Source organism: Anastrepha obliqua, chromosome 4 (genome assembly GCF_027943255.1).
Source record: "Anastrepha obliqua isolate idAnaObli1 chromosome 4, idAnaObli1_1.0, whole genome shotgun sequence".
NCBI lineage: Eukaryota > Metazoa > Arthropoda > Insecta > Diptera > Tephritidae > Anastrepha > Anastrepha obliqua.
In genome coordinates this window covers 14,969,510-14,992,524 of record NC_072895.1, presented here as the reverse complement: position 1 = coordinate 14,992,524, position 23,015 = coordinate 14,969,510, and the positions used below count along the sequence as shown (strand labels likewise).

Here is a 23,015-nt window from a genome sequence, read left to right as displayed (position 1 = left end):
TTGCGCAAAATTAAAAAAAAAATTAACTTATATTTTATTGAACATTTCAAATTTCATAACCAAAAATGGGGTATGCAGTTTTACAGCTCATTAGTTTCAATATAATAAAACGTTGGTTTTAAGGGGCTTTTATTCATTTTTGATATTTTTTTTTTGTGCATTTTCTTTCATATTTTTGTATTATTTTTTTTGATTTGCAGTTGAAGTACTGCATTTTCTTCCTTACGTATAGATGTTTTTAATCTATTTAGACTAATTTATTATCATATGAGGTCTGTTATAGACTCTCTCTTGATTCTGGTGAAGGTTATGGGATTTGCAATTATTTCGGTGTTTGACTTAACTCCTCCTGCTTTTTGTGGCCTGTGTCTTGATGTTATTGAACAAATGGAGGGACCTACAGCTTTAAGCTGACTCCGATTTTTATAGACTACACTGAATAAAAGTCTCTAAATTTTGATGTATTTTTTTTTTTTTGTTTCGGAAATTCGCCTTGCCATTTTAAGATTTCAGTTATATGATTTTCGTTGTGGAATGCACTTTATATTTCTAAAAAGAAGAAGACAAAAAACTTGGTAATTCGTCGCGCAATGTATGATTTTTAAAAAATTTCATTTTAACAAAAAAATGCTAATCACAAAAAAAACTAGTGTTGTTTACTCTGCTATTTAGTGAGTTGTATGTCTTCTTTAGTGTGCGTGCTTGTGTCTTTCCGGCACTCAATAGCAGCACAGCACGCGACAATATTTTTTATCGCGCGAAATTGCAAATCGAGATAACATTTAAAGAGTGAATTTCACACGTAGAAAAAACATGTTTATAATACAGCTTCCTAAAAGAAAATAATTATATTACAATAACAAATAATAAATTACTCGTTACAGTATTTAAAATAATCACAGCACACCAAACAAGTAACCGAAAGGAAGTAGAAAAGAGAGAGTGAAAGATATAAAAAAATAAAAAAAAAAATGTTAAATGTGGAGCCATAAATGTAAATGTGTGTGAGCCATAAATGTAAATGTGTATTGCAAAAAAATTAAAAAAAAAAACAAAAAATAATAAGAGAAAAGGTAACAACAACAAATAAAAAGTAAAAAAAAAAAAAATTCGAAACCCTAGAAATGCGTTGCTAAAAGCGTCACTTAATCGCGGTTGTGTGTGCGTGCGTAAAAACCTGTCGCTTAGAATCATGAAAAGTCAACAAAACGAAGAGCGGACCTCAACTTCCACAACAGCACCGACGCAGGCACATCGCGACGCGACTACTATTAACGGCAAAACGCCAGCTAAAGTGACAGGAAATGCACAACAAAAACAACACTTCCCACTTCATGTGCATGCGAGAGCGTTAGCGACTAGCAGCAGCAGCAGCAACAGCAGCAACAGCAACAACAACAGCAATACTAAAGCACAGCCAGCCAAACGAAGTCTGTTGGCAATTCGCGAACACGAACAAGCACAGAAAAGTGGCGAAAAAATGGAGGATGATCAGCAAGAGCAGCAACAAAATTCAATTAACAACAATTTGCAGCAACAACAACAGCAACAAAAATCAATTAATAATAATCACAATTTGAATAATTTCAGCACACAAAGCAAGAGCGTAAACAATACAGGCAATAATAGTAATAGCAATAAACACAACAACAACAGTAACAATAACAACAATCACAACAACAATAACAATAATAACAATAATAACACCAACAAAAGTCACAATATGAGTGCGAGTGTAAATAGTGTTTGCAATGCCAGCAATAATATTTTAAATAATAATTCGAGCAATAACAGCAACATCAGCATTAACAATAACAGCATGGAAATGGCGATCAGCAAAAATAATGCAGCAAATATGCAAAACAACAACAGCAATAATAATCAAAATAAAGCGTGTAATATTAGTAATAACACCAGCAGTGCCGGCGCTTCGCTGAAAAATACTGCGAATGCAGCACCGTTGGCGCCAACAACAACAACAACAACTGCGACAACTACTTCCCCAACTGTAAATAGTGCTGTAGACAACACCAATAATAATAATAATAACAACAGCAACAGCAGCAATGGCAGTGGGAGCGGTAGTGGCAGTGGTAAAAGTTCCCCAGCCAGCAGCATTGGCGTTGGCTCTACGAATGCTGCTCTCACCGCTTTAACCGCTTCCTCGAACAACAACAACAACAACACAATCACTAGCGCCAGCCACAGCAGCACTTCGACTAGCGTGCTGCTGCGTAAGCAATTCATCGCCTCATCGAATGGCAGCAATGCGAGTTTCAGCTCGGCATCGGTCGCCGGTTCAATACAGGTGAGTGGAGAGAATATTATTTTTAGCAAAGACACACATGCATTTTAGAAGAACTGATTACATTAAGAAGAGTAAGGGGATGCTGTTATTTAGACTGTTTCTGCTAAGTGAAATCATTAAAATTATCAAAAAAAAGCGAAAGGAAAAACAAAGCAAAATTAATTGGTTTATTATCTATGGATAAATGAGAAATTAGAATTTCAAGTTTATTTCAAACAAAAGGTCACTGTTCAATTTTATGACACATTTTAGTATGATTTTATAAAGGGTGTTCAATTAATATCGCCTACTTTGAAAACATCGCTACGTTTTGTGCCGATCATTTGGTAATATTGGGTTTTAGTCTTCGAAAATTGCATGCACGCATTTGTGGGAATTTATGTCTCGAAATGATGAAAAGTTTGCGGAGACGGAAGCTAAATGAGTTCAAGCTGTGGTAAATTGACATCTTCAGAACTAATGCAATACAAAAAACTTACTTAACGAAAATTTGTATGCAAAAGTGATGGTTTTGAAATATTTTTAAATTATTTGGACAATTTTTGGGATTTTTTTTCTATAATGTTTTTTTATATTTCATAATATTCGAATAATAAATTATTTAACAAAAAAAATATTATATATTCGAAATCAATACTACAGAGTCCAACACTCGAAGTGTAACCAACTTTTATTCAATTCAAAGTAAAAAATGTGTGAAAATAATACAAAATTAAGAATCAATTTACTTTTGCTCGATATGACCGCCTTTTGCCTTGACTATGGCCTTGAGACGGTCCAGAAACGAATCGCAAGCTGCCCGGAATGACTTGCAGGTATTTTGGCCCACTCGCGGACAGTGGCTTTTGTTAGACCTTTTTGATGACCGTGCATCAGCTGCGTGAGCGGTCTGAAGTTGGTTACACTTCGAATGCACCCTGTATTTGTGCATTAAAGGAAACAGAAACGTCGAAATAGCGATCGGAGTCTTTATTTCTTTATCCAGCTTGCAAAAGCGCCAAAAGTAGTTCCTAATAGAATCATAAAAATTACAAGAGAAAATCGAAAAAAAAAACACTAAATGGGTTCTTTATCTATCGATAAGGCCCCGGTAGTCCAACGTAAGTGCTCTAGGCTGCCATCCCAGAGGTTGTGGGTGCAAAACCCACGTATAGCACGGTGCTCGCACTTTTCCAAACTTACTTACTGTCCTAGGTTCTAAAAAATAAAAACCCACACAAAAAAATTTCATTTCTCAACCCCAAAAACCTTATCCTTCCAATTCTTACTCCCGCCCAAAAGCCAGCGAATTGCCTGCATTGTGGCAGCTAAACCAAGCAAAAAACAAAGAAAAAGACACAGTTACACATTGCATCAGTGGCGCCAGCAAGAGAAAGCGGGCAGCCGCGGTAATAACGCAGACACACCAAATTTAGCGATGTCCTGAACCATCTGTGTGATCCTTCTGACAGAAAAATGTGAAACACAGATGGCGATCCAAGCAGTAAAGAAGGCGTTGTTCCTAAGCAACAACAGGTGGGCATTACCACCACTTTGGAGTGGTAGCGGCACGCTAATCACCTACCCTGCCAGAAAGCAAAAATAGATTAACGCAAGACTGAGTCTTGTCAAGGCCTGAGTGGAGTGACCACGAACAAAAAATATATCGAGAAATGGGATTTATTATGATTTTATAAAGGGTGCCCAATTGCAGTCGTCTATTTCGAGCTTACCGCTACTTTTTTTTGTGCCAGTCATTTAGGTACATTGAGATTTAGTAATGGATAATTTCATGCTCGCTTCTTGAATGGAGTATCTTTGAAATCGCTTCTCGAAATGAAAAAGTTTTAGATTTCATAAATCAACATTTATTTTTTAAATTATAATTAAAAAGTCCAAAAATATTTTTCATAACTATATTATTAAAATTAATTAAAAAGTTTGAGAATTTATAAAATAATATTTTTTTTGAAAAATTTTTAACTTCTTTGTAAAAATTAAAATTAATCAAAAAATTTTGAAATTTATAAAATAACATTTTTTTCAAAAATAATTGTTAACAAAAGTCAAAATTTTATTTATAAAGTTTAAAATTAATTACAAAATTTTAGAATTTATAAAATAATATTTTTTTGAAAATTTATGATTAAAAACACATATTTTGAAATATGTAGTTTGAAATTTTTTTTTATAAAAATTAAAATTAAAAAATTTTTGAATTTATAAAATAACATTTTTTGAAAAATTATATAAAAAAATAATAGTATAAAATAAAAAAATAATTTTATAAAATAATAAATATAAAAAAATAAATTTATAAAATAACATTTTTTTTCAAAAATTATGACTAAAAAATATCAAAAAAAATTGTTTATAAGAAAAATTAAAATAAAAAAAAATTTTGAATTTTCCTTTTATAAAAATTTAAATTAATTAAAAAATTTTAGGATTTACAAAATAATATTTTTTTGAAAAATTATTATTAAAAAAAACAAAAAAAAATTTTTTTTATAAAATAAAAATTAATTTAAAAATTTTAGAATATTTTTTGGCAAATTTAATAAATTTTTTAACAAAAGTAGAAATTATTAAAAAAACTCAAACATTTTTTTTACAAAAATTAAAATGAATTAAAAACTTTTAGAACTTATAAAATTACATTTTTTTGAAAAATTATGATTAAAAAAAATTAAAATTTTTTTTTTTATGAAAGCAAGAATCAATTAAAAAATTGTAGAATATTTTTTGAAATTTTTTTTTGTTTTTATAACATTTTTTATATTCTTTGTTTTATTCTTAATAATATATTTAGTTTTTAACAAAAGTAGAAATTATTAAAAAAAATTAAAATGGTTTTTATAAAAGTTCAAATTAATTAAAAAATTTTAGAATTTATAAAATAACATTTTTTTGAAAAATTATAAATAAAAAAATATCAATACTTTTTTTATAAAAAAAATTAAATTAAAAAAAAAAAAATTATATAAAAATTAATTAAAAAATTTTGGAATTTATATGTAAAATAACATGTTTTTGAAATAATATATAATAATGAAATATTAAAAATTTTTTTTTTGTTTTTTTTTTTTATAAAAAAAAAATAATTAAAATAATTTAGAATTTATAAAACAACATTTTTTTGAAAAATTATAAATAAAAAAAATCAAAAATTTTTTTTTTTATAAAAAAATTTTAATTAAAAAAAAAAATTAATATAAAAATTAATTAAAAAATTTTGTAATTTATGTGTAAAAAAACATGTTTTTGAAAAATTATAATTAAAAAAAATCAAAATTAAAATTAAAATTTTTTTTTTAAATAAACATTTAAATTAATCAATAAATTTTAGAATTTATAAAGTAGCAGTTTTTTGAAAAATTGTGATTAAAAAAATTGTGTAATTTTTTTTATAAAAACGAAAATTAATTGAAAAATTCTATTTAGTATTGTTGTTTTGGAAATTTTTTCTTTTTTTATATTCTTTGTTTTATTTTTAATAATAAATTATGTAACAAAAGTAGAAATTATCAGGCATCAGAGTCATTGCATGGAGATATAAACTGGAGGTACAAAGTACAGAATAAATTTTTCTTTATTTAGTCCAGTATTATTTGCAGAAGAGCTAGAATTAGCTTTTGCGAGCGAAAAAATAAAGAAGCCGATTAAACAAATATTTAAAGATTTTAATTAAATTCAGCTCGATTGATCCATTATCTCTCTGTAATGCAGTCGTGAGGAAAATATCATAAATTTGGAACAGAAGTTAAAGAAGTAAATACTACTAGACAAGCCCACTGTCGCACTATAAGGCAGTTTTGAAGAAAATAGCAAAACAATATTTAAACACCCGAAAGCCTCTGCTGCTAGCGCTGCGATTGCTTGACTTTACTAATAATTTTATTGGGATGTAAGCTTTTAAAAATAAAAAAGTAGAAATAAAAAAAAAATACAATATTTACACATTTTAATTAAATACGCTAAGAATTGCAAGACGCTGAAATTTTCGCACATTTTTTGCATAGCAGCGGAAAAATTCAAAGAAATTTTATTTTATTTGTTTTTAATTGTCGCCCTAAAAATTGAAGTGGAGCAAATTAAACCAAACTTAATACCTTTTCTTGAAAGCAATCACATGCTTCAAACCTTTTTCTTATTTTTTTTGTGTATTTTCTTGGTGCAAACCCTTTGCATTTCCAAAGTGCGGCTACCTACTAATCGACAGCTGTTGCTACTCAAATTCCAGCCATAATTTTAACAAAAGTACATTTTGAGTGCTGACATTAAAAATTCAAGCCGAAATAAAAGCAAAAATGCGCTTAAAAAACTGTAGTCTAAAAGTGCCGCGTAAAAAATTAAGAAGCGAAAAATTCCAAAATAAAAAAAATTATTTACTCTGACATTTGAGCTGTCACAGAATTCGATTTTGCAATCCATGTGCAATATAAAAATGCGCAGGTGCAAATTTTTTCAATGGAAACCCTTTAAATTCGGCAAAAACCTAAAAAACAAAACATGAAAAGAAACCAAATGCTTAAAAATGAATTGCAAAAAAGGTAGCTAATACAGACGAGCAAAGAAATTCAACCGCAAGGACAGTTTACGAAAATTCTGCTTTAGCCACCAGCAAATGCAAACGCGTGCAAATATAAAATCGAAAAAAGTGAAGAAAAAAAATCAGTTAAAGAACATCAGGCAGCAGCAGCCGCATAAATTCGACACTTTAGTGCTTCTTGTGCCTGAAACTTTGAACGTTTGCAGTGGTGACTTTCGTGCGGTGGCACGCAATGAACAAAAAACATACAAAATAAAAATAAAAAACACCGACAACAACTGGTACGGAAACTTAAAAATTTCTTGGCAAATGTAACTGCTAAAATTTTAGGGTTTGTACTGCTTGTGCAGCTTTTGCAACTTCCGTTTTAAGCCTTAAATATGCAACAGAAAGGCATTTAAATGATTTTGACGAATATGTTGCTGATCCTTAGTTAGTGCTGCTGACCTGCGGCCAGGTAGAATTGATATCTGTCGACTGACAACTCGAAGGCCTGTTTGTTTGCAAGGTGGCCATTAAAATAATTTTGGTTTTTGCAGAAGATTCGCTGGTATTTCTGGTTGTCAAGGTTAAATGCTTGCCGACGAATGAATGAAACGACGATGGAAAAGGGTAAGAAATGAGGTTTGAGGACACGACATGACGCATGGCCTAACCACAGAATGTATCAAAAATGTGGTGCGTTGTTGAGGATGAGACAACTAAGTAAAAAGGGAAGCAAACACAAATTCATGGCAAAACGAATCAAATCAAATAAAATGAAACAGAGGAAAATAAATTAAAATAAAGTGAAGTGAAATTAAGTAAAATCAAATTAAATAAAACTAAATGAAATAAAAATAAAAAAAATTAAATTGAACAAATAAAATAAAATAGAATAATATAAAATAAAGCAAAACACATTAAAATAATAAATTATTTAAAATAAAAAATAAATTAATTTAAGGAAAATTAAAATAAATTTGAGTAAAAATTAAAAGGAATGAAATAAAAATATATTAAAATCAAACTAAATAAATTTTGAATCATTGAATTTTAAATGAAGTTCAAAATAAAATTAAATAAATTTAAAAATGAAAAAAATATGGCGTGAGGTAAAACATTTTCAGGATAAATCTTAAATTTTAAGGACAATCTCCTCTTCTGCAAACAATAACTTTAAAAAGGGAATCATTACTTCTATCAGATTCTGCTAAATATCTAGGAGTTATGAATATTCTAGGCAGGAAGTTGAGTTGGAAATTGAACATTGAAAACAGATGTAAAAAAGCTTTCATAGCTCTTTATACTTGTAAGAAAGCTGTAGGCAAAACCTGGGGTTTTTCACCTCGGATCATTTATTGGATATATACCTCAATCATCAAACCGATACTCTTTTACCGTGTGGTTGTATGGTGGACAGCACTCGAAAAACGGTGTAGAGTAGCCACAATTGATCGAGTCCAAAGAACAGCCTGCCTCCTGATAACAGGATGCTCAAGTAAAACACCTACTAAGGCTCTAAATACGTTGCTTCACTTGTTCCCTATCGATCTGGCTGGCAAAGCGATTGCAGCGAAAGCAGCGACACGCATCAATGCTATATCGAAATGGAATAAGTATCTTGGCCATTCGACCATACTGAACAGGAACACTGTTATCTCTTCCGACATAGACTATCATGTAAGTCTTCCATCACCACCCTTGCTATTCTCCTGTTCACTCCCAAATAGGGAAGAATGGAAGACAAATCTAACCGAAATCGATGGCCCTCTGATTATATATACAGATGGTTCAAAACAAGACGGTAAAGTGGGATTTGGAACCTTTTCCAATTCCCCTCACATTAATCTATCATTTAGATTACCCGACTACTGTAGTGTATTCCAAGCGGAAGTATGCGCTATCTGGTATGCTGCGAAAACTCTCTTAGAAAATAGAATATCACTAGAGGATATCCGCTTTTTCACTGACAGTCAAGCGGCCGTTCGAGCACTCAGCTCCTCTCATACCCACTCCGATATGGTTCGATCCTGTCTCTTATCTCTTAACGAGATAAGTGTTCAGAATTCTGTCCAAGTTATCTGGATACCGGGCCACAGTGGGTTCGAAGGTAACTGCAAATCTGATGAGCTCGCAAGAGCTGGAGCTGCGCAATCAAATGTTAGTAACTTACCCACAATCCACATTCCGCTCTCAACATGTAAATTACTCATTGATCGAGAATTTCACAGCATTGCTGATCGGAGGTGGCAAGTGGAAACTACTTGCGTTACGACCAGACAAATCTGGCCATCCTACAATCTGAAACAGACAAAAACTTATAAGTCTTTCGAAACACGAACTAAGGCATATAACATCTCTTATCACCGGCCACTGCCTTTTGGGCACTCACGCACGTCGGCTCGGGGTTCCTCAAAACGACCTGTGCAGATACTGCGAGGACGAAGATGAGGAAGTATCGAGCAGGCATTTGCTGTGCAGTTGTCCCGGCCTAGCCAGAAGTCGACTCGCTCTTCTAGGCTCTCCAACAATTGACAATATTTCAGCACTCTCCAACCTGAAAATCGAATCTCTCATTAAATTCTCGAAACGAATTAATATCTTTGACCAAAATCTATAATAAAAATCTCGGTTAGGTGGGGAAATCATATAATATAATGAGCTTTAGGGCAACACAACGGACCCAACTTGCGGTCTATGTGGCACTCCGATGCAGGATCACCCTTAAACCAACCAACCAAGGAAAACATATTAATAAAAGAGGAAATAAATTTTAGTAAAATCAAATAAAAGAAAACTAAATGAAATAAAATTAAAAAAAAAAATAAATAAAAAATTGAATGAAATAAAAAATAATAAAGCAAAACAGCTACAGTCAAATAAAAAAAAATACAGTCAAAAAAGTTAACTCCCCAGGCAAGGCGAATTCATACGAAGTGTGTTCGCCTCCAGAATGATAGAGAAGAAGATTGCGTCTTCCAAATTCGCCATGCCGTAGTAGTGCATCAATAAACAAACAAAAGGAAGGGTAATTACTTGTTTGTGAAGAAAAAGAGTAGGCAAAAGCAATGGAAACAACTAAACACAAAAAATTATATGCTCACACACACATAATATCTAGCCACGGCGTCTTCCGCATAAAAACGCAAAAAACTGCATTTGGAGGCTTTATATTCATTTATACTTTAACAATTTAACACGCGGCCCCTCGTTTGCATTAGTTTGTTTAGTTTTAATCTAACAAATCACAATATTACCAAGCCATTCACTGAATTTTCGCAAACATGCAATTTCTCCCACTTTTGTTACTTTTGTTCGTTTGTTTTGTATTGCGAAGGCAGCTGACGTCAGTATAAAGTAACTGTTGTTTAATGGCGTCACCTTCAGTATTCAATTCGCCTTAAGTGCGCCTAAGCCTTAGCCCAAATCTTATCTTCAATGGTGACGATAAGGTAATCGAGGCTTGATCGTTTAAAACGAATTGAAGATGAAATTGAAAAATGCAGTTAAAATTTTTTAGAAAATATAAAATTTAAGAAGCTAATTTAATAGGACTATGAATAAGTTCGTGCGGTTTTTTTCGAAATTTGAAACTTTATTGACGTAAAATGGTTACAAATTTAATATTCAAAGTATTGTCCATCGCTTGCTACTACTTTTTCCCATCTTTCTGGCAATTCACGGATTCCCTTTGTGAAAAATTCGGTTGGTTTTGCCGCAATCCACGAATCGATCCATTTTTTGACTTCATCGTAATTACGGAAGTGCTGGTCAGCCAGGCCATGTTGCATCGATCGGAAGAGATAGTAATCGGATGGCGCAAGGTCTGGACTATACGGCGGGTGGGGTAGGACATCCCATTTGAGCGTTTCTAAGTATGTTTTGACCACTTGTGCAACATGTGGCCGAGCATTGTCATGTTGCAAAATAACTTTGTCGTGTCTATCGGCGTATTGCGGCCGTTTTTCTCGCAGTGCTCGGCTCAAACGCATCAATTGTCGTCGGTAGACATCCCCCGTAATCGTTTCATTCGGTTTCAGTAGCTCATAATACACAACACCCAGCTGGTCCCACCAGATACACAGCATAACCTTCAGGCCATGAATATTCTGCGCCGACGTCGATGTTGAAGCATGGCCAGGGTATCCATACGTTGCCCGACGTTTTGGATTGTCGTAATGGACCCACTTTTCATCGCCAGTCACAATTCGATGCAAAAAACCCTTTCTTTTGTGCCGTTGAAGCAGTTGTTCGCATGCCATAAAACGGCGTTCAACGTCTCTTGGCTTCAATTCATACGGCATCCAATGGCCTACCTTTCGGATCATTCCCATGGCTTTTAAACGTTTGGAAATGGTTGATTGATCAACTCCCAAAGTTTTTGCAACCTCTTCTTGCGTTTGAGCCGGATCTTGATCGAGCAATTCCTCCAATTCGGTATCCATGAACTTTGGCGGCGCACCCTCGCGTTCTTCGTCTTCCAAGCCAAAATCACCACTTTTAAAGCGTGCAAACCACTTCTGGCACGTTCGCTTAGCTAGAGCATGCTCACCATAAACTTCCACCAAGATACGATGACTTTCGGCTGCTTTTTTCTTCATATTAAAAAATTCCCCGCAAAAACACATTATTTGGCACGAAATTCGACATTTTCAAGTGTGGTAAAAATATTGTTGTTTACGCTTCAAATAAAAAACTTATACTGACGTTTGTGCCTTACGACAGTAGCTCTCCAATGAATGTTTGGAAATGTGGATCGATGGAATAATAATCAAGTTACGCCATCTGTTGTAAAACCGCAAGGAACTTATTCATAGTCCTATTATATGAAATTATATAAAAACCAGATCATCAAATACTCCAAAAATAAAGTGAACGAATGTCATAGTCTCATTTGCGCTTTGAAAGAAGGGCTCATTCAGATAGATTTGGGTTGAGTAGTCGCATGTCAGCTGAGGCGCAAACGGGAGAAATTAAATATATGCGAGCAGTTAAGCAACGAAGTGATGCACGTCAAGAGCGAGGAAGAGCGATTAAAAAGGAGCCAGTGATCAAGTGACGACATTTCATCTAGCGTAAAGTGTAAAGTGCAGCACCATTTTCAATGGCTCAATCTTCTTATTTGTACGGATTATTCAATCTAAGTTATTATTTCCTTTTCGTTTTGGTTTTTTTTGTTTTGTTTTATCTAAATTCATGAGCAAGCGGCTGCGTACTACAAAACCGCCAACGCTCGCCTTTAATATGCATGAATGCACTATATATGCAGTTAAATGCAGTTAAAAGCCAAGTAACCGAGAGCAAGATTCGGCCAAAGTGGCCAGGCTTAGTGAACATTTATAGTTGACTACTTTTGGAACCGCTGCAACATTGCATTCGAAGCTTTCTAAGCCAATTTTTCCCCATTTATTTATTAATTTTCTCTTTCTTTGCCTGCTCAGCGGCGTTATTTTCACTGTTATTGTTGCCGCCTCCGTTAGAGTTCAATGCAAACGCGCGAGTGCGGCTTATTTAGGTAGCTTAAGCGAGGCTTTTCAACGCATCTGCCACACTTTCGAGAGGAGGGCGAATGTTTTTTCCAAAAAAGCAAAAAAAAAAAAAACTAAATGTAAATATAAAAATAAAAAAATGCAGTAAGAATGCGAAGAAAGAAAGAGGACTGGAATGGAAAAAACTTGTTTTCAAAATTTTTATATAATATATGCGCATGTATTTTTAAGCCAATTTTTCAATTGTTGACACTTTAACATTATTTCATCTAGTTTGTAGAAAAAGGCGGCATTTTATTCTTTGGAATTCAAAATTTCATAATACAAAGGGTGCCGTTTACAAATTATAGAAATTTATTGATTATTTATTCAGTCAATGAAACAATTTCTTACAGACTATTAATAAAGTGAAAACTTAAATTACGTTATTAGAAAAAAAAATGTATAAACGCTTTTGTGAACATGAAAAATCAAGTAAGACAGAAATCGAGATTCAACTAACCTCATTTAAAGTACGAGCAATAGGGGCTAATTAATTGTATAGGGAAAATATTAATATATATTAATTGTAAATTTCTTTGCGGTATATTCAAATAAATTTTTTCCAATAGAAAAGGGCAATCTGCAGTCTGTGTCAGAAGAAAATAACATGTTTTTTCTTGCTGTATAATAGTCCCACTCAAGGGCTAAAACGCCAGGGCTAACTCAGGTTAGTATCGTTCGAAACTTTCCCGTAAACGCAACCAAACAAAAATGAGTGAAAAGTACGCGAAGCGTTTCGAGGCGGTATTTTTATACACGCATTCGAAAGGGCCGAAATAATCTTACGCCACGGCTGCAAAAGTGATTAAAAAATCAAAAAACCTTATTGTGATGTGGAATCAACGGTATAAGGTGTACAAAAATGTTGATGACTTTTCTAAGCGCGGCTTGAAGCGAGTGACGACAAAAACGCAGGATAAAAAGATCGCCCAACTTTTTAAGCGGAACCCTTCTTTGTGACTATGCTAAGCATGAAGAGTTTTTGCTAAAAAGGGAACAGATGTGGGTATTAACACCATCGAATGACGACTAAAGGAGCCGAACGTATCCTACCCATCCAACATTATTAAAACCACTGCTCTCAGAAAAACTCATTGAGAAACGCAGGGCTTGGGATACCGAAAACATAGAACGCGATTGGAGTAAGGTTGTTTTCTCGGATGAAGCAACTTTCTGGGCTTGGGTTCCACTTAAGCGAGCTTGGCCCACGAGTCATACAAAAATCGTACAGCGCACTGTTAAACACCCGATGAAAGTGAATGTTTGGGGTTGCTTCTCCGAGCGCGGTTTCGGATGCTTGAAACTCTTCACCCAAAATTTGAACTCCGAAAAAATGAGCGAAATTTACAATCGAGGACTTTTGAAGTCGGTAAAAAAGAAGTACCCAGGAGGAAGCAATGATTGGATCTCTTAAGAGGATAATGATCCAAAACACCAAAGTCGACTGTGTAAGGGAAACAAGAAAATGGCGTCACAGTAACGGACTGGCCTTCCCAGTCCCCAGACGTCAACCTCATTGAAAATGTGTATGCAATTATGAAAACGCATCTAGCCGGAAAGCCAGCCCACGATTTAAAGCAACTCGTGCGTCAAGTTCGCAAAATCTAGTCCCTTTGTCGATGAGCTACGCAGAAAAGCTGGTTCAAAGCATGAGGAAGATACCAGGCTATACTCGACAACGATGGAGATTACACGGCTTATTCAGTAATTGTGACTCGTACTTTTGTACAAACATTCATGAAATTTTTTTTTAAATATATACCGTTTATACTTCCTGAATAATCGCGCTTCCTTTTTTCTGACACAGACTGTATTACACCGTTAATGACGTTAAAAACAAAAGACCAAAAGAGTACAGAATTCTAGCTTCCAATGATCTGTGATTAATTAAAAGCAAACTACTACTGTATGCTATTATAGGCTTCGAGAATATGAGTTAGCTGACTTAAGATCAGTTACCTTTTTACCAACTCATCCGCGATGCAATTTCCAAGAACCTAAAATATTTCCTCATCTCATACTCGTCCTATTGCATGGTGCAGAAGCTTGGCTGATGACAACATCCCATGAGCCGGCACTTGGAGTGTTAGAGAGAAAGATTTTGAGGAAGATTTTAGAACCTCTGCTAGTTGGTAACGGCGAATAAAACGATGAGCTGGATGAGCTTTACGACGACATAGACTCAGTGCAGCGAATAAAGATCCAGCGGCTACGTTGGCTGGGTCATGTCGTCCGAATGCATTCAAACGCTTCGGCTCTGAAAGTATTCGATGCGTTACCAGCTGGTGGTACTAGAGGAAGAAAAAGGCCTCCCTTGCTTTGGATCAAAGATCAGGTGGAGTAGGACTTGGCTTCCCTTGGTATGTGCAACTTACGCTGTAATGTGCAACTTACGCAATAATTTGTTAAAGTTGGTCAAAATCGCCTATTAGCCAAACATAACCTAAAAAAACATTGCAAAATAACCGAATGGAAGCGCACATCGGTGTTTTATAAAGCAAACCTCTGGAGATCTCTTCGCCCAATATTATGATGTGGCCGCCGCAGCCGAATGGGTTGGTACGTGACTACCATTTGGAATTCAGCGAGAACGTAGGTTCGAATCTTCGTGAAACACCAAAATGAAGAAAACGTTTTTTCTAATAGCGGCCGCCCCTCGCCTGGTAATGGCAAACCTCCGAGTGCATTTCTGCCATGAAAGAGCTCCTCAAAAAACGCCGTAAAGCGAAATGTGACTTCTTTTTCTTTGTTACATTTTTTTTATTATTATTTTTTAATTGTTGCTTACACATAACTTCTCCATTTCTCTGCTTTGTTGGTTACATTTCACTATGGCTTTGAATTTAAATTTTTAATTTCGTAATTTTTTCCCCTTCGTAGCGGCGAATGGAATTTCTCCATGTTGCAAAGGCATGTTAATAGTTAATATATATTCTTGTACTTTTACGTATATATACATACATATGTGTATGTATGTATGTATATGTGTATGTTTGTGTGTTGGTTTACCTCTGCGCTTTTGCTTGATGTCAATTAATTAACTTGACAGCTTGGTTTTGGCAGCTAACTAGTTTACATACTGTGGCATACTCTTTAGCGTCCAATGTTGCATTAACTAGTTGACAACAGCTGGCAACTGCGAGCAACTTTACATCTGCCATACATTACACCGCCATAAAGAAACGAAATACACCTCCATTCGCCGCACTTTCAACGCTTTTTCGAAAGAGTTGTTGCCGTATTTTATGCTTTTGTTGCTGTTACTGTTTTGGTTTTTTATTTGTGATTTTTTTTGTTTGTTTCATTTTTTTGTGTTTTTTGTACACCAGAAAGAAATTTGATGCTCCGCGCGGCTTATGGTATATTTTTATAAAACTACTTTTTTTTATTTGTGGCCCTCACTTCGCTACATTGGCCTCGACCTTTTGTTCAACATTTCCAGTGGTTATTTGTTGTTTCTTTGTTTTTGGCTCACCTTCGTTTTCAACCGAAGAGGTTCAATAAAATTAAATAGCAGATAATGAAGCGCGCGATCTGTTGCTGTTGATCAGCGGAAAAAGACAAATAGGTGAAATCCAGCGAGTAGCAGCGAACTTACATATTTATTTACATGCCTTTGCAAGCAAATTAGGCTGGGTCGGTCACAAAAAAAAGAAAACAACTAAATAAAATAAAACACCAACAAGGCTCACCAAGTACGTGGTTTTACTTGAGAAGTTCAGAGCATCTAGCAAAAAATAAAAAACAAACAAACAAAAATTGGGACCACCATAAAAACTGTGCCAAATGCATTTTTACAAGCCGTGTATCAAATGATAGAAAAAGTTTTTTCTAAAGCAGCAATAGAGGCATTGGCAAGCCACCGAGTGCATTTCTGCTCCTCTTAAAAACCATCTGCTGTTCAGAGACGGCTTAAAACAGCAGGTCACTTCGCTTGCACAGCCACCCAATAAGTCGTCTAGAATGGACACCCTAGCCACCCTAGTGGGGTTCGAGCTCTATCGAAACCTCTGCCTTACTATGGGTCCCGCACCCAATTGCAATGCAACTCCACATCGAGCCAAAAAAGCTCTACCCGCCCTTGGGTGTTGAACACAACCATCACGATACTCCCCGCGGAATCGTCCTCACGAACAGGTCAGAGCGAACTCCGAGCGCTCCTGTTCAGTAAAGTACAGTATAGATTTTTTACTGTCCTTGCAAAAATAAAACTCACTACTCTTTCTTATCGGAATCATAAAATATTATTACATTTCAAGACTTCCGCCAAAATATTTCTGAAAAATTTTAAGATTTACGTGAGCTGGATGAATTTGAAAATACCTCCCAGAATCGAGTTTTTTGAGAAATAATAGTTGAAGCTTAAGAGGCTTACATACAAATGTTTATAAATTTTATCAACGGAATTAAAATGTGATTTTTGAGATACTTTCAATTTTTTGCAGTTCAAGTGAATTGAATATTTACGCAAATACTTTGGCGAGAGTCTTAGAATATTATAAATTTTATATTTCTGGTCCAAGTTTTATAATTCTTCAATACGGTTTCCCGCTGTTTTTTGTATGGAGAGAGTTGCAAACGCATTTGAATGGTTTGCAAAAAATGTCAAAAATATCAAAAATATCAAAAATTTCAAAAAATATCAAAAAACATCAAAAAATATCAAAAATTTAAAAAAATGCCAAAAATTTCAAGAAAAGTCAAAAAATATCAAAATATTCCAAACATGTCAAAAATTTCAACAAATATTAAAAATTTCAAAAAAATTCAATGATTCCAAAAAGTTTTAAAAATTTCAAAATATATCAAAAATTTCAAAAAATTTCAATGATTTCAAAAAATTTCAATGATTCCAAAAAATATCAAGAATTTTCAAAAAATTTCAAAAATTCCTAAAAATATCAAAAATATCAAAAATATCAAAAAATATCAAAGATATCAAACATTTCAAAAAATTTCAAAAAATATCAAAAGTTTCAAAAAATATCAAATATTTCAAAAAATGTAAAAAATTTCAAAAAATGTAAACAATTTCAAAACATTTCAAAATATGTAAAAAATGTAAAAAATTTCAAAAAATATCAAAAAAAATCAACAATTTCAAAAGATATCAAAAATTTCAAAAAATGTCAAAAATATCAAAAAATATCAAAGATATCAAACATTTCAAAAAATTTCAAAAAATATCAAAAGTTTCAAAAAATATCAAAAATTTCAAGAAATGTCAAAAATTTCAAAAAATATCAAAAATTTCAAAATATTTCAAAAATTTCAAGAAATGTCAAAAATTTCAAAAAATATCAAAAATATCAAAAATTTTAAAAAATATCAAAAATTTCAAAAACTATCATTTTTCAAAAAAATCTCATCAAAGAATGTGGCATTAATTACCCTCTTTACAATAATATTTCGCTAAATGCTAAATGCGAAAGTTTTGACAGGTTTTCCCGAAATTTACTTGACCCACTCTAATGCGCATAATTACCTCCACATTGACTTGAAGCTGCGCTGTAATGGCCGCCCGCTTGGCTGCTAGTGTCTTTGCTCCCAAAACAGTGTGGATCTTCTCCGCCTTCACAGCCACAATTTGATACTAATTTAATGTGGCATTGTTTAGTTGTTGCCATTGTTGTTGTTACGAGCTCATGTAATTTGACCACAAGAGTTAATACATTGTTTTGTTTTTATTATTGTTGTGCCAAAGGAGAAATTTACTTAAAAATATGCACTAATATTTTAGTTCAAAGTGTTTTTTTTTTCTGTTTCTAGTGAATTTTGTTTTTGCCTCGAACTGAAAAATGCAAAATATTTGAAAAGGAAAAAACCAAACTTAACTAATGCCAGAAAAGGCTATATTAGGTGATTGTAGTGATTTTAGAGCCGATTGGTTATCTGAGTATATATATTTGTTTCTCTTTTGGTGAGGACACTTTGCTTTAATACCAACACGCTTTCCCTGATAACCATAATTAAACTCATTCAACGTTCTAATAAAGATGCGTTCGAGGCATAAAAAGTTCTAACCCACTCCAGAAAGAATAAATCATTAATATTTTTTTTTAATTTAGTAAGGAACACTTTGCATTATATAGAGGAATCGGATCAGTAAAGTTCAAAGATCCAAGTGGAAACGAAGAAATTTCTTTTGAATGCGTTCAATTCTATTGAAGTGGCACTGATGAAGTGGGCTCCAAATAAAGACGGCATACTTCAGCTTGGATCGTATAATAGAATCGGAAGCAAAACGTCGAATGAAGGCAAATGGCGATGAAAAAATTCAAAAGATTAATCTACTGAAAAGTGGAGTGAAAGAATTCTCTCTACTCAGTAATCTCATCAAGATTTCTTTAAAAAATATTAGATGCTTAGACTTAGAAAATGACACATCAGAGAATTTCTTAATATTTTATTTAGCTGAAGTAGATTTCTATCACACCATGCCATGACGTTGGTGAGGTCTGATTTCAGTTTGTATGAGTCAAACGGGCTTAGTACAGTTTTAAAAATGTTTAAGTCGTCTGCATATATAATAAAAGAAACTCAGAGAAATGGAAACAGTCAGATATGTCATTCATACAAATTACAAAGAGCAAAGGGCCTAAAATGATGCCCCGTGGGACACCGGACAGAAATCTTTATTTTGGCCCTTACATTTCCAATGAGGACTTCCTTTGCTATTGTCCAGCTTTCGCTAAAATCAGAGCAGGTTGTCTAGATAAATACTTTTTCTACTTTTTCAATTCTCATACAGAGCTGTCTGGGGTGGGTATGGAATCAATTATACGTTTCATAAGAGCCACCAAATGGTCCCACGACGGAAAGTAAATGAGGTTCCCATGCAGCACAGTGGTATCACAACGGATCTGTAAGGTCTAAGTGAGGGCACACTTGGACAAATATTGAAAATCCGTCCGTTGTGATGCCATACATGGGAAAGGAGAAAGGAGAAGGGAAGGAAGAAGGAGCCTTGGGATTAGAGACGATGATGGCCATGCATTTTACAACGACGCCGACGGTGGCTGATTTGCGTTCGTAGTTAGCCGCAACAAGCTACTGATGAACTTCACCAAATTTATGATACGAGTATTTAGACCCGCTATATCGCAGGCGTAGGAAAAAAATGAGAGCGCAGATGTCTAAATCTTTGCCAGACGAGCGCAGGACAACTGAGAAGAAGGTGTTGAGATGATTCCACCTCGTTCTGAAGACAGCTTCTGCAGAACGGACTTCCCGTGACAATTTGTGCTGTCGTGCTGTTGCTTTAACTGCCGAAGCTATGTACGAACAGCACAATACAGCACAGTTTTAGTAGGCAAACCCCACTTGGAAATCATTATATTTTGCATGCTACAAAATTTTTGGAACCAACTTTTTCGAAGTATTTCCAAGCGTAAGATATTAGAGGCATTACAAAATCTGAATTTTTCAAAATCAAAATTGCAAGCGGCGGTATTTTAATAATATACGTTAGTTATATCACTGCCATATAGCAAAAAATGGGCTTAGTTCAGAGCGATGGGTGTAACACATGCTAGGGGTACTTTGGAATACCTACTTAGGCACTGCCCTGCTGCTCAACAAATGCGCCTAAGATCAGCGTATTTTTCACCCTAAACGGATATTGCTGACAAAAGGCTGAACAACTTCTCAAAACTCGCGAAGACGTGTACTAAGTATTACATAGAATAATATCTTTGACTCCAAATACACAGCACTGGTAACACAATGGACCCTATGGAGGTCTACGTGAGATATTTCTACCGAACAGCCTTCACTATCTAACCCAATCTATAGCATTCCCTGGTAGAACCGCCCTCTTTCTTTCTCTGCCTCGCTCCACTCTTTAACGGCTAATACTTTTAATTCTATAACTTGAGTTGCTCTTGGTAGTTGCTTTGTTGGTTTTATTTTCCCCGCTTGAGCAAAATATTTCGTGGCATGCCGTTCGTACTTAAGTCCACTTTGCATTCCATTTCAAATCAATTAAAAATCATTAGAAAGTGGTTCTGAAAGCTGGTACATGCTGGGAGAATGTTGCAGCGATTTCTCAAAGAACTGCGCCAACAGATGCCAACACAAATTCTAGCAAAAATAGTCAAGTCTGTACTTTACTTCCGCGAGAGTTTACCAGCGTAAAAACAAATGCGCGTGCATGCATGAGAGGCATAAAAATTGCAACAAGAACAACACATACCAGTAACAAAATCACTTCACTGGAAGCTATGCAAGTAGTCGAGGTACAATAGTTGAAATTGTATTTGGTTGCAAGAGTAGAAAAGAAAAACGCTTCCTGGTATTTTACACTTTATTACCACGCCGAGAATAATTTGCCCGCTATGAGTGAGCGTCATTTGGGCTCGGTGTGGCAAACAAGTGGCAGCATTGTTTGTGGCCAATGTTGCGTGGCAAGTAAGTGCGGAATGAGCGCAATTAAAAGCGTTGTATTAAACGTTTTGAAGTGGATATAATAACTTTGGAGAAGCAGCATGATGCCGCACATGCAACTGAGGAGATTGCGCGCAGCTTCGACGCGTACACGCCAAGGCTGAAGGGCACGCGCATTTCGTGCCACCATCAGCCAGTTGGTGGCGTTGGTTGTTTTTTTTTTTTTTTGATCGCACAAGCAGCTGGGGTATGAGTATGCAGTGGACCCCATTTGTTGCAAGTGCAAAGCGTAAATTGATGAGACAGCTACAGTGACCCCGACCAACGACCATCTAGCGATGCACGGCATTACATTATTTACCGCTGTGCGTACGCATGCGCGCTTAAGCCAAGAAAGTAATTTCATTTATGTTTCGTGTTGTTTTTGCATTGTTTTTCTTTTTCCCCCTTTTTTCTTTTTTGCTCTAGTTTCATGTCTTCTGCCGCTTTGGGCTTTGTGGTCAGCACATTCGCTACATTCCAATCGTTGCTGTGGTAACCGCAACAACGCCTAACAAAAGCAAACGTTATAAAACCTAGAAACAGCAACAAAAAGTATGAATCTGCAACATTCCACTGTGCGCGCATACAAACGCTCAGACGACGCAAGCAAACACATAAGCGCCGCCAAGAGCGACGCAAGCGCATAGAGCAAAAGTTAGTAGGCGCACGCACGCACGCACAACAAAACAAATGCTTTAGCAAATACGCCACTACAAGCGCAAAATGGTGAACGTACACGCGCTGCTACTGCGCCGCTCTTTGCGCTAAGAACTCGTTTCTCACAATCGCGCAAGCGTAATTAATTAAAGCGGTTCGCATTCCATGCTAGAGAAGCGACTCCAATCGCAGCGGCACTCGGCGGTAGTCGGTGTTTGATTGCTGTGCGACTTGATTGGTTGGCGACATGCGCGGCAGTGCCGTGAGTTGAAATATGCACCGCGCGCACACTTTGAATGTATGCAGCGGGGCTACGCGTTTGTGGTTGCACAGCGCTCTCTACCTTTAGGATCTATAGTTTAGGCCAAGTTGTTGTTAATTGTTGTTATTGCTGCTACTGTTTTCTTCTGGCTTAGTTGCTGCTGGTGCTAAAACTATAGCAATGGCAGCGCGCAGCGAGCGACTTGAACGCGGCCAGCTATGTCTTTGAAGTTGTGCCGCACAGGCGCAAACTTGTATTGACGTTCCTGTTGTTGTCGTTGTTGCATTTTTGCGTACATTGTCTTAGTATCTTTATCTTCCTTCCCATTTATTTGTTGTTTGGTGTGTGTTTCTTTGTTTGTACTTTTGTAATACTTCGCTTTGCGCGCTTCAGGGCGTTCAATCGCCGCGCGCAATTCTTTCGCGACTGCTGCGTACCCGCTTAATAGTTAACATACTTTACTGGCCTTGCGAAATAAAAAAACGTAACAAGAAAAAACAAAATATTTTACCAATAAACCTGCCGCGAAATTAATTGTCCAGCTGCGGCGTCTTTAGCGTTTCAGCGAAATAATTAAGTTTACAGGAGCGCCGCTGCCGCGCTGCCGGAATTTGGTAGTGCGCAGAACAAAGACGCTTGCCGCCGCCACTAAGCCGGCAGGTAAAGTAAGACTAAGCGAAGAAGAAAAGGAAAAAGTAGAAGTTAAAGCTGCTTCTACTCCTGCTGCTGATGTTATTGTATTCGCTGGTGCACTTACCATAACCGCTAATCTCTACGGCTGCAATAACAATAACAACAACAATGGTCGTAGTGCCACATTAGATTGCATTTAAATGAACGACCTTGCCATTCACCGCCACTCACTTGCCACATTTTGTGGCAAATAATACTCGTGCTATTGCATGTAAATATATTAACTTGCTAACTGTATAAATATAAGCGCTCATTGTGGCACAGCGTTTATTGCTTATTTCGAAAGCATTTTTGGCTTTTCACTTTTGCACCAAAGCGCGCATGTGTAAGTGTGTGTATGTGTGAGTGTTGGCTTAAAATTTGCCGTTTTTTGCCACTTTTGTTCAATATTTGCGACTTCTATTCTGTTTTATTTCAATATTTTTTCAGTTCGCTCTCTTTGCTTCATTCCGCGCCAAATTTAATAGCGCAACTTTCGCGCTATGCAAAAATCGTTGTTGCTATCGCTCGGTTGGCTGAGTTGGTTAGCACAATTATGTTTTTACACTTGCGTGTTTTTCTATGCTTTTGTTGTTGTACCAGTATTTAGTCATGGTTATATTGGCAATTAAAATTGACAGCTTT

General features: G+C 35.3%; 1 protein-coding gene across 1 annotated transcript; it reads left to right on the top strand.

Annotated features, from left to right (window-relative positions):
* The first annotated feature begins 1,192 nt into the window (after positions 1-1,192).
* On the top strand, positions 1,193-22,531 carry LOC129243426 (uncharacterized protein DDB_G0283357-like). The gene is made up of 3 exons (XM_054880412.1): positions 1,193-1,350; positions 1,873-2,308; positions 22,256-22,531. The coding sequence occupies exons 1-3, from the start codon at positions 1,193-1,195 to the stop codon at positions 22,529-22,531; spliced, it is 870 nt and encodes a 289-aa protein (XP_054736387.1).
* Positions 22,532-23,015: the final 484 nt, after the last annotated feature.

Coding starts and splice junctions, on each gene's coding strand:
- LOC129243426 (XM_054880412.1), top strand. CDS start 1,193: ATGAAAAGTCAACAAAACGAAGAGCGGACCTCAACTTCCACAACAGCA. Junction 1,351..1,872: donor CTTCATGTGCATGCGAGAGC/GTTAGCGACTAG, acceptor AAACAACAACAG/CAATAATAATCAAAATAAAG. Junction 2,309..22,255: donor CGGTCGCCGGTTCAATACAG/GTGAGTGGAGAG, acceptor CGGCGTCTTTAG/CGTTTCAGCGAAATAATTAA.